At 43.3% G+C, this 18,509-nt stretch overlaps 1 protein-coding gene across 1 annotated transcript in view; it reads right to left on the bottom strand.

Annotated features, from left to right (window-relative positions):
• Positions 1-476: 476 nt before the first annotated feature.
• The window catches only part of PIP4K2A (phosphatidylinositol-5-phosphate 4-kinase type 2 alpha), a 160,263-nt gene continuing 142,230 nt past the window's right edge, over positions 477-18,509 (bottom strand). Inside the window, 4 exon segments of the mRNA XM_036246572.1 lie at positions 477-2,736; positions 4,691-4,794; positions 6,377-6,620; positions 16,945-17,058. Of these exon segments, the coding sequence (XP_036102465.1) occupies positions 2,656-2,736; positions 4,691-4,794; positions 6,377-6,620; positions 16,945-17,058 (543 nt within the window). The 3' untranslated portion in view covers positions 477-2,655.

Raw genomic sequence — 18,509 nt, 5'->3', positions numbered from 1 at the left:
AAAGTTTTCGTTTCTATGCTTGTCCATCTTGTAGTAAGTCAATTTTGTTCTGGAAGTTTCTATATTATTTACTTATAAAATAGTTTACAGGTAGAAGTCAAAGGTCTAGTTAGTGAGAAGATTCAATTTCACCTTTATTTCTTCCAGGACCAGCTAAGGATCATCTTAGTACAGAGTTTTGTTTTTTGTTTTAAATATGCTATTTTTTTTATTAACTTTTTAGAGTGAGGAAGGGAGAGATGGAAACATGGATGTGAGAAACATAGATCAGCAGCCTCCTGCACGCCCCCTACTGGGGATCGAGTCTGCAACCCGGGCATGTGCCCTGACTGGGAATTGAAGTGGGACCTTTCAGTCCATGGGATGATGCTCAATCCACTGAATTACCCTGGCCCGGGCACTCCCAGTATTTAAAATTTGTTTGCAACAGACAGAAACACAATCAAGAAAGAGGAACAAAGGATCCACCTTGTAAGTCATCAAAGTGCTTTATTTTGTAAAGCCCGGCTCATGACTGGAGTGCATTGTTAGCACTAGGAGATACAAGGCAAACTTCCTCACTCTGTCCAAACAGTTTATCAACAGAAACGAGTGACAGAGACTGTTACAGACAAAAATAAAGCATTTTGTAAACTTCTAAAAGCATACACAGATTGGCCACAAAGGAAACAGTTAACTCAAATAATGTGTGTGTACCTTATCCTTACTTCAGGGTTTCACTTTCAGTCTTGGTCAAAGAAACCACAGGATAACTTCAGAACATCGAAGGTGACTGGATTCCAGAATGAACAGTCAGGGGGCAAAACCAAGTCACAGTCTCAATTAATTTCAATGCATGAAATATGGATTTGGACAACCATGTCATAGTGGTGTCAACACCATCTGCTGAGGACAACCATCTATGTGAAGCCAGGAGATAACAGCAGGACGTGGTTGCTGCTGGGCTCCAAACACTGATTTGCTATCACCTGTGTTTTCTGAAGTCAACCCACATACACTGGGTACAATTACAATCTTGATAAGCCCTGAAGTAAAGTTACCGGAAGAGGCAGTATGGCAGGGGTATCTGTTGAGTTATAGGTAATTACTGAAGGGTGGATTTTTTTTTTCTTTTCTGAAACTGCCTACAAAAAATCATTTCATGTTTTAAACAAAGAATTTCAAAGGCACAGCTGTAGCACAGTGTGTAAGTTGATAACCTATTCTAAGCAAGACTAATATTTTAGCTTGACGCCTTTCAGAAAATGCTGGAAAGTTGGTATATACATGATCAATATTGGGAATTTTGTAACTTGATTAAACACAATTAGCACAGTTTAGGGCAATGAACTTACATAACCAGATTTGGGTTAAGCATTAAAAAAAAAATCATTAGGTTGATAAATGGATACCTGGAAGAAACAAAACAACCCTTTCCCTTTAATTGTAAAAGACTGCCTACCATGTACTTTGAATAAAACATTCACCCCAAAATATGACAGCAGGATACACTTCAAAGTATGACAAACATTATTTCACCTACACTGTAAAATGACTTTACATGTAAACTTCAAAAATCACATGCTGTACATTAAATTTTTAGATTCAAAAATATCCCTGTTTTCCTAATAATGTAAACAGTAATATTGAGGGTTTCAGTTAAAGGGATAATTCATAACAAAATACCACTGTTTAAACAATGGTCAAACATAAACATCTTATAATTCAGATGTGTAATCAGAACAGGAGAATTGAGAGTTTTAATGCTTTGCTCACCTTCCCATCATAGGAGATGTAGATACCATTGCCCCAAACTATGCACTTTTCAGGTAAGCTTTATTTTTATTTTGTAGCATTAATTCCTATGTTGCAACATAAATGTAACAGTAAAGAAGCTCCAGGCAAGAAAAGAGAAGTAAGCAGTTCTCCTGGATGTATTTACTGAGGTGAAAATGTACAGATAGAATCACTAGAGGCATCAGCTTCTTGCTGGAGGAGGGGCATTTGTCCTGGGACATCGGAAGTCCTGACACCGTGTGGAGGCAGAACCCTGAACCAGGACATGCAGGAGATGCCAGCACTCCTCTGTCCAGTGCCAGGGGCTTGGGGTACAACTGTTAAGGAGTGTCAGCGTGCGTGGTAGGAGTATAACATTCATGGTTAAGTTTTTTTCTTTTAATCACCATCATTATTATTATCATTATTATTATCTTCATTATTATTATGAATACTGTCTCACATATTTCATCTCTGAAAAGTAAACCGATCCACAGTTTATCGCGTGATACCAACATCGTTGGTCCAACATGCATTTCCTTTTCCCCCTCCCCCATTTATATGCTCATTCACTCATTCGTTCATTCATCCACAGCTGCAATCAGAAGGTTGTTGCCCAAACACACTCTGACTGAAACTGATCAGTTTCATTCATTCATTTTGAAGATGTGCACACACAAACAGCACACCACACACACGCGCACACATACATCAGAAATAGCTAGAATGGTGCTGGGAAATATCAGGTAGCTGTTAAAGCGAGTAGCTCCCAAATCAGTCATCTTGGCCTGAAGATGTAAACGAGGAGGTGTGCTTCACTGAGTCTGGTTTTCATTTTTCCTACACCAAAGCCACCTCTGTCCTTCCCATGCTCATGTCCGTCCGAGACTGTGCAGGAGGTTACGTCAAGATGTTGCCAATAAAGTCCAAAAAGCGCTTTGAATACTGTTCTGGGTTCACGGTTGAGATCTCCGCACCAGCCTGCGCAGTTTTAAAAGAAAGGAATATTGATATAATTACTACTCAGTATACCAATTACAGATGAATATAAAGCTAATAATTTTCAAATCTGGGCAGGCTCTTCTTAGGAATCTGTGTGTGGAAACGAGGCAGAGTGGCAGGAACAACATATGTTATTAACACATACACAGCGATTGCTGGGACTTAAAAACAACAACAACATAAAACCAGCCACGCTTGGGATGTTCCTGGCAAACAGTAGAATCTGTTTGGCCAACATTCAGAAGCCATGGGGACGGTACTTTGGGATTTTGAGATAGCAGATTGTAGATACCTTGAGAATGACACAAACATCAACATTTGGCAAAAGAACAACTCCAATGACAATGACGTAAGGATTGTGTCCATTTTTCTGGACATGTAAGCAGCTGAGTGCTCTAAAACAAGGGTGGCAGCAGCAACAGCAGGTTCTATGTCAGCTGCCCTGGCTCTCGGACCAGGAGAGACACAGTGCTGCTGACTGCCTGGCCCCTGGAGGGCAAGGGCTGGCTTCCTTCAAGCACATGGTACAGGGGTGCCATTGTTCCCCTTTACAGAGACCTGCCTGGAGCAAGGATGGTGGGCCCCTTGCAATGCATGGGTGGGGAGTTTCCTATTTTGAGAGGCAAGCGGACCCAAGGTAGTTACTGGCTAGTGTCCTGAGCTGCAAAGGGGGAAGAACAGAGTTTTACTAAGTCCCCAGGTGCTATTTTTAGACGCCCATGCACAACAGGGAGTGTCATTTCCACGTCTGGCTGGGCCACTGGAATTGCCACAGAGGAGCCCAGGCTCTGAGGGCAGAGGAGGGTTCCCAACAGCAGCTCAACCCAACATTCCTTTACTAGGAGTGATGTCTTATTCTCGCAGACTGTACACGATTTTAGGCCATGTGGTATATTATGGGGCTGAGCTGGTGACTTACAGGGAGACACAAATAGAGCCATGTTTTCTGTGGTGCATTTCCATTTCCATATTAAATAGACCATTACAGCAGATTTGAGGGAGGGGAACAAACATAGAACAGATCCCCAGTGTTCAGCCTGTTCATCTCATGTATTCCCGACAAAACCCAATTAAGCAAGGTGTTAGGACCCCTTTACCAGTTTGGGGAACTAAAGCTCCAAAGTGTTTCCTCAAGGTCTCACAACAGGGGGAAGGTGAAGTCGGGGTTCCTACCAGGGCTCTGGCTCATTTAGTGCACCTGGTGGATCTGTTTCTTCAGCACAATGGGTACCGGGCAGGTGGGGTTCCCTGGTGGGATAGGAGGATGGGACTAGCACAGAGCAGAGGGATGGTCTAGGTCCTGGGGAGCAGTCCCCAACCCCCTCGCTGCCATCAATGCTCTCCCTCAGTTTCTTTGAATGGTAAACAGGGACACAGCAGTACCCCTCCTAGGCCTGTCATGGGGATTAACAAGTTAGCATATGCCTAGAATAGAGATGATTTTGAGCAAGCTCAGCAAAAGTAAGGAGTTCAGATAATTAAACTCTGACCTTGCACTAGAACGATTTCTGTAATAGAAAAAATACAATTCACTGTGGGAAGAAATATATAATACTTCTTATTTTGAAATGTCTAAAGCAGAGAATAGCGTTTCAGTTCTCAACATTTAATATATTAAAACATTTAACTATCTTCAGAACTTTTATCTTTGAAACATTTTCGAACAAAATAGAATTTGCATAACATTCCAGTGATGCATGTCTCTGTGAATATCCCCGGCATGTAAAAGGAAGAGCCATGGCCAAGTTTCGCCAAAGCCTAGGCGGTCGAGGGGAGCAGCATTAGCAGGGTGACTGCTGACTCTGAATCTTGCACTCAGATCCCCTTAAGGAGACTAGAACCGCTGAAGGATTTTGAGCACCACAGTGAAAAGGAGCAGCCTGGAGGACTCAAGGGCCCAGGAGAGGAAAGGAAACAAGACAGAGATACTTACGCCGTGTTTAACGGTTTTTGCAGCGTGGGCAGCTTTCTTTTTTGCATCATAGTGAGTCAGAATGTCAATAATTGCCATAAAGTACACCTCCTTCCTGGGTGAGTCTGTAAAGGGATAAGAGCAAAGTTGGGGCACAAACGGTAACAACTGGAACGACACAAGCTGGAGGAAGTGCTGGGGGAGTTCAGTAGGATGGGGACTGAGGAGTCCAAGTGCAACGGCAACAGAGGCTTTTAAAGAGTCTGAAGCGCTGGCTGGTTTGGCTCAGCAGTTAGAGCTTCAGCCTGGGGACCAAAGGGTCGCAGCTTCTACTCCAGTCAAGGACATGGACCTGGGTTGCAGTTGGATCCCTGGCCCTGGCCGGGCTCCTGTGGCAGGCAACCAAACAATGTGTCCCTCTCACATCGATGTCTCTCTGTCCCTCCCCTACAACTGTCTGAAAATTAATGGAAAAATATCCTTGGGTGAGTATTAAAAAAAAGAGTCCTTGTAACTCCTGCATATTAAACAGCTTAACTCTCTGTACCCAATTCACTCTCAGTTTGAAAAGTAAAAGAAAAAAAGAAAAAGAAGATGAATTTAACCCCAGGATATTAACAATGGAGGGCCAAAGGTGAGATTAAGTTAAGTGTTTTTATTTTTTGTTAATAAGCATTTTATTTAATGATGTGTATTGCTTTGGCATACAAAAACATTAAATACTCTATAAAGCAAGTAGAAGCAATTATGCTACTTAACCCTTTTCTACCATTAGATGCTAATTCCTAATTAGATGATAACTACTAATTCTCATTGGATCTAATATCAGAACTGAATAAAGGCATATATCATGTACAATATCTATCTTCTACATATTTCCACAAATATGATGCTGTCTCAGTTGTGAAGAATAAGAAAATTACTTTTGATTGTACTTAATTTTCTGTGTTAAAGAAACAATTCTGGTGAGCAAAATAAAATAAAAAAAACAGCTCAAACTCGCTTGGTTGATATGCTTTATGAAATTTAAGAAACAACAACAATGAATCATGATTTTTATTACTAAAAAAAGGCCTACTTTTATCATTTCTCTAAAATACTGTTGTTGTTGTCATTTTTTTCATGTATATGTAGGTATGGTAGAATGCAATATTTCTTCAAATATCTAATTTCCCAGATATTGAAGATTAAGATTAATCCCACTCTAGAGAAGAGGGTCACAGGCCCCCGTGATGGGGGGAGGGGAAGCACAGGGCAGACAGCTGCCAACCAGAGCTTCTCTTCCCACATCCTGGATGTCTGCTCCACAGGAAGTCCATGTGAGGTTCAGAGTGGAACACATATGTACCTAGACTGGGACAGAGTTGTGACACTTTAATAAGAGATAGGTAGTTCAGAATAAAAATACTGAAAATGTTTCTTGTATATGTTATCTATATTTCAGTTTGTGTATATGTAACATAGTTTGTGGTTCCACTCTATTCCCTCAACCTAAGGAAATTCAAGGACCTCATCACCTTATGCTATTCAAAACCAGAGATTACGGTTACCTGTAACATCCTCTTGTCCCCAAATCAATTGGCTGGGACTCTGGAGAACAAAGCTTACACGGCAGCATACTGTGAACTTAAGTTATAATTACCAGTAGATAATGCACAAGTCAGACTACTTCATAGGTAAAAAAGAGTTGATAGTGACTGAGCTTACTTTCATGGCATTTAATTCCATAAACATCAATGTTTGGGTCAAACTCCCCTGGAGCCAAGGGCGGGGAGCTGTTGAGCGTGTTCCCAGGGCTGTCGGGAGGGGTCCCGATGGGGTGGGTGCCATCACTTTCCCCCTCTTCCTCCCCGTCATTCTCCTCGCACTCCACCTCTTCCTGTTCGGCTCGCTCCACGTCGTGGATTCCCACTAGCAGGCTGTAGTCCATGAGCTTTAACTGGGCCAGAAACTGGAGGGTAGGAGGTGAAAGGGTCAGTTATGCCTTAAACAAAACCCCAGGTTTAAAGAAAACCAGCTCAGAAGGATGCACAGGCAGCTGCGCGGGCAGGGGCGGGAGCTGCCCGAGAGGCCCGGCCTGGGTGCGGCCTGGGTGCGGCCTGGGTGCGCGCTCAGCCCCGGAGGTTCCTGGGGAGGTTCCTGGGGGCAGACGTGCCCGCACCTCTGGAGGCTCACCGCTGGCACCTTCTCCCAGAAATGCCGAGCTGGATGCTGAGAGGCACGTACTTACCACATCTACAGTGGATTATGCCAAAGAGCAGAGAGCATGACTGGCAAAAGAAACACTGAAGGAGGGAAGGGAACGTTTCTCCCAACAATGAACAGGCTAATGGGAAAAACCAGGGACCTCCCAAGCAGCTTCCAGCAGGGTCTCTCAGAACAGTTTGTGAAAGCACTTTGAAATTCAGCACACTCCGCGGAGGAGATTATTATGCTGTCCATCACAAATTAGTAAAAGCCCAAATGTCCCAATCAGCCAGCAAATGCCCGGGTCAGTCTCTGGTGAATAACACAGTCCCGTCCTGCTCGGGTTTCCTTCTGATGGTTCGCTCTCCAAGCCACGGCAGAGGCCAGGGTTCCTGGTCCCTCCCTCTCCTGTTCCAGCCACAGCTAGAAGTGAATGTGGGGCACGGCCCAGCTCTGGGTTCGACCACTGCTGCCTACCAAGTTCTTTTTTGACTTTTCTTGTCATGATTTTCCTTTTACTCTTTTTTAGTAGATGTATCCAGACACATGACCTTAAGCACAGTATGCTAACTGATCAGCTAAAATGTGGATAGTATTACTGAGGGCAAAATGTGGCAGCCCATCTACTGGCTGGGACTAAGGGGCTCACTGACACCCAGCTGGCTGGCTCTGCACAGGGTCCAGCTCTGCTTGGACCTGGGCTCGTGGTCTGGGAAGGTGTCTGACCCTGACTCTTGAAGGATCTGGTACCTTCTCTGTTCACTGATGCAGAGCAGCTGATGGGCCTCAGGCTACTCTGATAGAATTTAAGAAATGAACTCCTTACACAAAGGGTAAACAAGATGAAATTATAGGTTTTGAAGTTCTGGCTGACATGAAATCAGTTTGCAGAGAGGTGCAGAGCCATTTCTTTCTCCCAAGCCTGTGGGGAAGCACCTTTGTCTCTGGGCTGAAAGAGAAACCGTACTCCCTTAAAAACAAGGAGAGGACCTCACACTCCAGCTGTTTCCCCGTGCCCCCAGTTGTCACCAGCCCAAACCTCCTCCCTTCTTCAGCTCTGATTCCTTCTTCATCTTTCCCCTGGGGTCATGAATCCCCTGGGGTCAGGCTTAATGTTCCCCATTTCCCCATTTGTTTTGAGTTCAGAAAAAAGAAATCACAAATCTTTAAGCAAGGTAGGAGAAACCTAGTACTTAAAAACAGAAGCAAACGTTCAATCAAAAAAGAGTGCTGAATGGCCAACAGGTACATGAAAGGGTACTCGGTATCACTAATCGTCAGGAAAATGCCAATCAAAACCACAGTGAGATTTCACCTCACACCTGCTAGAATGGCTATTACCAAAAAGGCAAGAAATAACTGCTGGCAAGGAGGATGTGAAGGAAAAGGGAGCTCTTGCACACTGTTGGTAAGGCTGCAAATTGGTACAGCCACTATGGGAAACAACGGGGAGGGTTCTCAAAAAATTAAAACTAAAACTACCATATGATCAAACAGTCCTATTTCTGAGTATATAACTAAAGGAGATGAAACAATTTTCTATGAGCATCTCCATGCTCAATGCAGCATTCTTCACAATAGCCAAGACATGGAAACAACCTAAGTACACGGTAAGGAAGTTGTGGTATATATGCAATGGAATATTAGCCTTAGAAATAAAGAAATCCCATCATTTGCAACAACATGGAGAGACCTTGAGCTCATTATGCTCTGAAATAAGCCAGTCACTGAAGGACAAATACTGCATGGTATAACTGATATGTGGAATCCTCACTTGAGGATTTTTCCATTGACTTTTATTTGTGTGGTTTTTTTTAGAATGTTTTTATTGATTTTTCAGAGAAAGAGAGGGAGAGAGGGAGAGAGAGAGAGAGAGAGAGAGAGAGAGAAATATAGATGTGAGAAAGAAACAACCAGCGTCTGCCTCCTACACGCCCCCTACTGGGGATTGAGCCCGCAACCTGGGCATGGGAATAGAACTGCGACCTCTCAGTCCATGGGATGACACTCAATCCATTGAGCACACTGGCCAGGCATTTTTAGAGAGAGTGGAAGAAAAGGAGGCAGGGAGGGAGGGAAAGAAAGAGAGAGAGAGACATGGATATGAGAGAGACATTGATTGGTTGCCTCCTACATGACTCTGACTGGGCCCAGGAATCGAACCTGCAACCAGGTATGTGCCCTTGATCAGAATCCAACCCATGGTCCTTTGGTCTGTGGGCCAATGCTCTAACTGCTGAGCCAAACTGGCCAGGGCTATATGTGGAACCTTAAAAAAAAAAAAATTGAACTCATAAAAACAGAGTAGAAAAGTAGTTGACAGGGGCTGTAGGTGGGGGAGACAGAGGTTGGTAAAAGAACACAAACTTTCAGTTATAAGATATATAAGGTCTGAGGATCTAATGCAGTGATTTTCAATCACTTATACTCCTGCAGCACACCAAAAATACATTTTTTTGCCAATCGACAAAAAAAGAAAGAGATATAATTTTGATTCATTCACTCCGGATGGCTATTGTTGTATTGGCAGTTGTCATTTTAAAAATTTTGACAATCTAAGGGAAAACAGGTCAGTCAGGTATTGCAAGTTTCAAAAATTCTTGTAGCACACCGGCTGAAAATCGCTGGCCTGATGTATAACATGGTGACCATAGTTGACACTGTTTTGTGTAATTGAAATTTGCTAAGATGGTAGGTCTTTTTTTTTTTTTTTAATCCTCATCCGAGGACATTTTTCCATTTTTTGTACAGACAGAGTAGGAGGGAGAGAGAGGAAGAGAGAGAGAGGGAAACATCGATGTGAAAGGGACACATCGAGTGGCTGCCACCCGCACGACCAACCAGGGCTGGGGACAAACTGCAACCGAGGTACGTGCCCTTAGCGGGAACAGAACCCGGGTCTTTACGGACCGCAGGCCGACGCTCTAACCGCTGAGCCAAACCGGCCAGGGCGCTAGGTCTTAAATATTCTCACACACACCCAAAAAGGTTAACATGTGAGGTGACGGATGTTCTAATTTAATTAACTCAATCTGGGGAATCCTTTCACGATGAATAAATATATTAAATCATCGTACTGTACACTGTAAATATTTTACAATTTTATTTGTTGATTATACCTTAATAAAGCTGAAGAAAAAATATAAAGGTGTTACTCATCCTATTAAAAAAAAACCAATCAAACAGCAAAGTGCTGATTCTCAAGCTGTGAGTCGATTTTCTGAGCCACTAGTCCTCCCCATGGCTCCCCCCAAAGTCCATGTTAAAGTCACCACAGCACCAACCGGACACTTCCACTTCCCTCAGCCGGACTTCCTTCCTAGTGGTCAGACACTGCTCATCCTCCCGTACCATCCTGGCAGCTGCTGGGCTTCAGGGAGCATCTGGCCAGGAAAATGTTTGTGCGGATGACCTGCCTCATCTCGAGAGAATAATAATACCATAAAACACTTGAACCCTTTACCAACACAGAGCCAGACACCCAGCCTGGCGCCGGTTCAGTTATTGTTCTGCTCCCCATGGGCCCATGGTATGGAAGAGAAGTAAGAGCTGTGGGGTGCAAAGACAGCCGACCTGCCACGAGGTAGGCATCCGGATCCCCATGAGAGCTAGCAGGCAGGCTCAGACTGATGAAAAGAACTTGCCCACGGATTCATAGCTAAGTAGAAGTGGATTTAGGACCCCGTGTTCAAAGCTCGTGCTCTTTATACTGCATTGTGCTGCCTCTGGAAGCTGCATTCCCCAAATCTTGTTTTCTACAACACTGGCCGGGAAATGATGAGTTAAACCACTCATATGGCTTCTGAGGAGGAGGACCTGCCAAAGTCAGTAAGTACTGTGGGTCTCCGGGGGGGTACCACACCGATGTGATCAAGGAACCTGATTTCCCACCTTCAGAACAGCCTGTGAGCTTAATGTTTTGTGAATAAAAGACATTGGGAGATACTGTATTAGAAATAGGCAGTCGGGCCTGGCAGGTCTGGCACAGTGGTTGAGCATCACCCCAGGCACTGAGAGGTCGCCAGTTCGATTCCCAGTCAGGGCACATGCCCAGGTTGCGGGCTCAATCCCTAGTATGGGGCGTGCAGGAGGCAGCCAATCAATGTTTCGATCTCTGTTCCCCTCTCCCTTCCTCTCTATCTAAAAAAAAAAAATCAGTAAAAAATATATTAAAAAAAAAAAAGAAGAAGAAGAAATATACAGTCATATCCTCTAACTCTAGGAAGTAATGACGAGCAGGCTGCTTACGAGTGGCCCTGCTTTTGCCCCATCTGTTGTTCAGGGCTCCCGGGAGGCAATGCCTGCGGCTGAGCTCAGCCCCTGGGCTCCCAGGGAACAGGGTCAGTGCCTCCTTTGTCTCACCCATTACTCCTTCCCAAGCCTAGCACAGTGTCTGCCCTGACCCCTTATCAGGGCTGGCTCCGGCCTGCTTCTCCCACTACCACTGCCTCCAGAGGTCCAGGTGCACCTGGAGATGTGTCAACTGCCAGGTGGCAACATCTCCCCCCAGAGTCCATGTATGTGCGGTGGGTGCAGGATGCGGTGGGGCCAGTCTGGGTCTTGCTCAGCATGTTTGGTGGCAAAGCAAAAGTCCCCTTCTCCCCATCTCTGCTCCTCTTGGGCCCTTGGAAGGTCCCCAGGAAGAAGAAGAGACTGGGTGTTGCCCACACTCCCCCTCCAGCCCTCTGGGAAGGAAATAGCTTTAAAAAATGCAGATTTGATCTTGCCACGCCCCTGCTTTAGACCTTTCAACGGAGGCGTCCCAGGGGACTGGGCTAGTTTGGCCCCATCACCTCTGGGGCCGCCTTGAATCCTGTCCTCGTCTGCCCCCAGTTACCTCCCACCTCAGCGCAGGTTAGGGCATTTGCTCAGGAAGCCTTCCAGACCCCGTCCAGCCCACACCCCAGAGCATGGGCATGTGCGCAGCGCTGCACACTTCCCCCCAAAGACCTGGCTTAGCTGCACACTCCTCCTGTTCGATTGTTTCAGTCAGTTCTGTCTTTCTCCAACATGCAGCCACGGGGCAGGCATGGGCTCGGACTATTTCTGCCCCATTGCATTCCTGATTCCTAGGAAGTGATGGTAGGAACTCAATATTTATTGACCAAGTGAATGAGATGCCCACTTCTTCTTTCCCAGTCCTGCTCAACTCTCCTAAATTTCTCCTAACCTCTTTCTCAGAAATAACCACCCCAAACAAATAAAAACAAAGAACAAAGCAACAACCACCAAAAATTCGTTTGAGGCTCTAAGAGGTAGCACCTATCAGAAGCAAAAGGAAACCATTTACAATGTATCTTTGCCCAACAAATCTGTTTAACATGTGGGTCTTCTGTTTGACCTTCAGACAGTTGACTTTCAAATACACTTTAAAGTGTGCTTTATGTACAGAAGAAGGGGCTGCCTATAATTAACCTGCTAAAGGTCAGGCAGGAAGAGGTGCAACTGGGGCTGGACTGCTGCACTCAGTGGGGTGGTCTCTGGGCCCACGCCTTCCCCGGCCTCTGTGCTGCTCAGGCAGGTCCCCAGCTCCGTGCCTGGGCCTCCACCTGTGGCCGGACTACTGCTTGGGCTCCTCGTCCAGTAAGGAAACAATTGTATTCAAAAGTGAAGTTAGCTCCCAGCACTGCCCACTAAATCATCAGCGAAATGAAACATGCATCTCTAGGTAAGAAGATGTTCTGACATTCCCAAGAACATCAAGGGAACCAACTGCAGGCCTCAGTGGACATTAAGTAAGTTTTCAAGTCTGTGAACCCGAGGCAGAAAGGAAAAAGACCAAGAACAGCACAGGGCTTAGGGGTATGGGTTTTGCTGAGAGGGGATACCCATTTGTTCTTTTTTAATTACAGTATTAGATATTCTTAAAAAAAAAAAAAAAAAAGAAGAAGAATATAGATTTTGGAGTCATACAGGAGATTAAATCTTATTTCTCTCACTAGAGCTATGCCTTGATAATGAGTTCACCTCTCTGAGCCTCAGTTATTCTAACTATAAAATGGGACAATACCACTCAACTCACAGGGGTGTGGAAAGGATCACAAAGAGACAATGCAGCTGAGGCAATGAAACATGTAACAGTGGATGCTGTTCCTGTAATTGTCCAGGTTGTTAGCATTATGGTGAAAGGCCTTTCTTCCATCAAGCATGCAATTTAAACTGCAAGTTAGGTGGGCTAGCAGGAGAAACACGCAGACACGCCTGTGGACTCACTAGCTCTTATCTTCACAAACTTTATTTATTTTATAATTTTTCTTTATTGCTTTTAGAGAGGAAGGGAGAGGGAGAGAGAGATAGAAACATTGATGAGAGAACATCGATTGGCCGCCTCCTGCACGCCCCACAGTGGGGATCTGGCCCACAACCTGGGCATGTGCCCTGACCGGGGATCGAATCTGAGACCTCTTGGTGCAGGGTCGACACTCAGCCACTGAGCCCCCACTGGTTGGGCCACAAACTTTACTTTAAATGTCTTCTTAAGTAGAGTGAAATGAAATGTGGCAATAAACATGAGATTCTTATTAGAAAAAAATTCCTTCGGGGACTACACCACCACTGTGGACGGGAAGGTTACAGGGTGAGGAGAGAGAAGGGGTCAGGGGCTCCACCACTGGGTTTTGCCTTCAACCAACAATAGGAACTTAACACATATTTCCTCCGTTTCTGTTCATCCCTTTATGCTTCGGCTCAAATTTACTGATTTTTTGTAAAGTAGATAAGATTTCAAAGCATGAAGAGATTTTTTTTTTTTTTATCCTCACCCGAGGACATTTTTCCATTTTTTGTTCAGAGAGAGCGGGAGGGAGAGAGAGGAAGAGAGAGAGAGAGAAACATCGACGTGAAAGGGACACATCGAGTGGCTGCCACCCGCACGACCAACCAGGGCCAGGGACAAACTGCAACCGAGGTACATGCCCTTAGCAGGAACCGAACCCGGGTCTCTCTGTACCGCAGGCGGACTCTCCAACCACTGAGCCAAACCGGCCAGGGCCAAAGCATGAAGAGTTTTAAATCTTTATAATCTTTAGGTCTCCTGCTTTTCCCCCTTTCCAATTTCTTAGTAACTATCTGAGGATCTTTACTCAGTCTTTCCCCTTAGAATCCCAGCTAATCTGATTCCTTCATAATTAATCCTCATTATGCCACAGCTCTGAGCTGGTATCTTTATGAGCCTCGTCACAAACGCTTCTAAAAAACCACGCAGCAAAGAGCCAGTAATACACTCTCCTTCACAACAGATTTAAATGCACTTGGTCTGTTAACTTTATGAGCACATTTGCTTTACTGAATTACCCCTTCACATCTGTGACACAGAATTAAAGTTCCAACCAGCTCTATTTAAGAGTTATACTTTATCGCTTGTTAAAAGTTGTAACAAGCCTCCTTTGGAGCATTTATCAGAAAACAAAGTCTCAACTGTGCTCGAAAACATCTTTAATTTGCATTTTGTATCAGAGCAGTTTAGGAATGTGGCCTCTGACAGCCTCAAATCCCAGACTGCATTTAGTAGCTGCGTGTCCTTGAGCAAATTATATAGTGTCCCTGGACTCAGAGTTTTCATCCAGAAACTGGGAAGATAACAGCACTCGTCCTCAAGGGGCTGCTATAACGAAAAGAGATAATGACGGATGGGAAGGACTTCGGCTCTCCACGCACCACAAACGCGGGCTGCCACCCTCTCCCCCCCACCACTGCCAAGGTTGTGGGACCATAAATGTGAGCACTGAGAGGGCCTGTGGTGGGGCGTTCCCAGACACCACAGAGAGAGCCCAGTTTTGCTTTGTGTGACATTTAGATTCCAGTGGGAGCCAATGAGAGGAGAGACCAGCTTTGGCTCTTCACTGTCATGATCAGAATCGACAAGAGCAGGTCAGAAGGCAAAGTGATTTTCACTCTCCACAGAGTACTTTCTTTTGGAGAAAAAGGCTCTCATAAATTTAGTTATGTGCAAAGCTATCTGAACTAAATTGCTTTTCATGGCATATGAATAGAACAGTATTTCACATGCAGAAAAAGGCACCTAGAGTCTCAAATGATAACTCTTTACCCTTTTTCTACAAAACTAGATTAATGAGCTATATAACATACTCATCTTTTACTTTAAGCATTAAGTCAAAACAAAAAAACCATTCCCTGCCCCCCCCCCCCCCAACACTGTACTCAAACTAACAGGGCAGTCAGCTAAATTAGAAAGCATGGAACGGATGAAAAAGCTAAGTTAGATTAAATTCTAGCCTCATTGTCAAGATCAGATGTCAAGCTACTTCACCATAATTACCTGCTTAAAAATTTAACGATGCTTCAGCATGAATTTGAAAACTAAATACACTGTTATCGACCACTGAGAATTTAAAGAAATGAAATAACACTTTATGCCCTGCCTCCATTTCAACAAAACAGCTAAGTGTGAGAGCCATGTTTGGGATTAAACTATCCAAGTCCTCTAATCAACAACATTTTTAGAGACAACAACAGGCCTAAGAGGATCCTTATGTAATTCAACTGTGACTCTGAACTGCTTCAGGTACATTATTTCTGGAGTCCATCATGTAGTGATATACAGAAAAAAAGAAGACAAATTTTTGGCAGATCACAGATAACCCTGAGGGCGATTTACCATACAGAACTGCTAAAACAATATTATTCTAAGGATCAAAGACTTGCTGATTAATGAACAAAAATCCAAGAGTATATGTCTACCCATGGTACTTAATTATCAGTTAGATCAAGTTGTCCCCAAACTAAGGGGGAAATGCCTAACGGATATGCATTTGAATAATAACCACTGACAACTGAGGAAAAAAATGCTTCTTAATAAAAGACTGGAGAAAAAATTTTATATGATGAAAACAAATACTTTTATCTACTTTTCAAAGTAGACACTTTCACAAATCATCAATATTTAGGTTCTAAAAGAAGCATATACACCATGTAGGTTAAAATAATGTAAGTTTTTAAATTAAAATATTTATGACCTAAAAATAATTATAAAGTAACTTGGTCAGTCTGAGTGTCTTGCAATAAAAGAGATGTTAGAGGATGAAAAAGGAAACCGTAAAACTGCTTCTGTCTTCATGGAGAATATGATCTAATGCATGACATTCATTCTGTGGTTCCACTCATTTCAATTGTTTTTGTTTAATGACATGAAAAATAAACTCTTTCCACAAAGCTTCTAAGTAGCAAATTTGTACTGGCATGAGCGAAACTGTATTTCAAAGTAGAAAACGGAAGTACACAGCATGTACACACACATGTGAACAGAAGGAACTGCTCAGAAAACCTGTCTTATAATCAAACCCATTTCAAGGAAATAACTTTTGTCCTGAATTTATTCCTGAACAAACTATATAAGAAAGTCCAATGGGAGAACTGTAATGCCTTTACAATAAATAGAAGGAAAGAAAAAGGTATTTTTAGTTCTTAAAACGATGTTTAAAAAGAAAACTCCATTATAGACTTAGTGCCCACATCTGCATAGTATTTTACTCTTCACAACCATCCCCCATGACCCAGGCATCCAAACTGCTTTTGTGCTTATTCCTGTAATGGGTACCGCTGGGCTTCACAGACCTAATGATGGTACTAGTTTCATAGAGGTTGGTGAAAATATTAAAGCAGCAAGTGACCGAGGCTATGTTTACTAACACTGAGATGTGGTTTCGATGAAGAAAACTCCAAATTCAAATGGTTATTAAACATTTGTTTTTGAAATGCGCTGAGGCTTGACGGTCATTTCCCTGCCCCCACTCTGGTGGCCGTTGGCAGTCAGTGTGATTGGGCTTTAACTACACACAGGCTATCCCCACCCCACAAAGAACCAATGAGCAGGGAGCCCGAGGGTGAAGATACAAGCTGAAGAGAGCAGGTACATTAGAGCAGGTACCTAAAGGAGAGAGTTGCTGAATCAGCACACTTTTTCAAACCATATCACATATGAGATACGCTTGTTTATATCTGATTTTGATAATGTACAATATATATTTTTGCCTTGGTTGCAGATTTAGATAGATGGTTTAAAAAGTTCCTAAAACCCAACAATGTTGACATTTATACAGTGAGCTGTCCATTATATTGAATTTTCTTACCTCAACATCTTTTTTCAGTTTTTCCAGGAACATCTTTTTGTTGTCGTCATCAATATAAATCTTTTGGCCCTCATTAATGAAATCATTATCCTTTAAGGTTGGCAGTTCTTTGGCCTAAAACAAACAAACGAAAGAACGAGAAAGAAGCTTGAATGAAATCTGGAGACCACCTACACCTTCTAATCCTAGAGGTTAAACTTCTACCCCAGGAAATTGAGTTTGCCCTGTTCACTACAGGGGTCTTACCAAGGCACAGATGTGAGGTGGCTTGAGTACCGCAAGGGGGCACTAGTGAGCTATGACCGCTGGAAGCATTCCCACTAGCAATGGAGGGGGGAGACACACCATATTATAAGGCTTTTGTAACCGATTTCATGGTTTTCGTAGGAATGACCCTGACTACTTTCTTAGATTCACTTTCTTACAAGAAGTCTTCTAAGTATAGAATTTGTGTTCTTGGAATTGTCAGAAACCCTCAATTTTCTTACTGGTACAACCCAACTGCACACCCCCCACACTTTTTGGGCAGCCTTTGCTGGGGTCATGTTACACATAACATGTTATCTAGCCTCAGACAAGCATCATTCATAATCATATCTAATTTTTGAGTCTGGGAGAATATGCAGCCAGGGGTTAGCCATCTGCCCTTCCAAGCTTTCCTCCTCCCCACCCACCAAGAAGGAAATTCTGTTTTCATTTCACAATGCCAAACGGAAATGTCTTCCTTTAGCATAAAGAATTCAGATGTGAAGTTCTACCCTTTACAAATAAACAGCAGGGCGGTGAGCTGGCAACTAGACTGTACTTGGGTTAACCAACACAAAACATGGGCAACTATCCAAACATGGTCACGAGCAGAAAAAAAACTCTAGTTTGTGCTACAGGATAATAGAGGCATATAATTTTAAAATAGTGTCATAATTCTATTTAACTTCATGCAACGTGCATTCTGAGAGAGTTCAAGACCATTCAAAACTCATCCCCCTCCTTTCAGCTAACCTAGCTTACTTCTTCCAACATAATATATTCTTTCTTAGTATACCAATGAATGCCTGAATTGTTCTCTTTTCCATAAGTGTGAACTATAAGAAAAAAAAATCAAAGGAAAGAAAATATTCTCCTTCCCGGTCCCGTCCCCTCACCCCCTTTATTCAGAGAAATAAAAGAAAACTCACTGGGCATTACTACTATCTTTCGAATGACCAAACTGCTCACTTTCCCCCTATTTTATAAGGTATCCACATTATGTAAACTACTCATGTCTACTTGTACGCACACATATATGCTATTGTGTACATCCAAGCTGGTAGCTTTGCTACTCATTTTGACGTTGAGAAAATTTGAACAGTTTTGCAATTTTGAATTTGATATAAATACTACCAAAACAATTATCTTTATAAAGCAGGTATAGCAAAGCTCAGAAATCCAGATTCAATTCAATAAGCAGTTACTGAATGTCATGAACAAGGATGCAAAAATGAACAGGTCAACATTTCTAGTCTAAAGGGGTTTGTAGCCTAGTATGAAAGACACGAGAGCAAGTAGGCTGAAAACCAGGCAGCACG

Source organism: Molossus molossus, unplaced genomic scaffold, assembly GCF_014108415.1.
Source record: "Molossus molossus isolate mMolMol1 unplaced genomic scaffold, mMolMol1.p scaffold_m16_p_1, whole genome shotgun sequence".
In the NCBI taxonomy this organism is placed as follows: Eukaryota; Metazoa; Chordata; class Mammalia; order Chiroptera; family Molossidae; genus Molossus; species Molossus molossus.
This window is presented reverse-complemented; position numbering and strand designations above follow the sequence as displayed.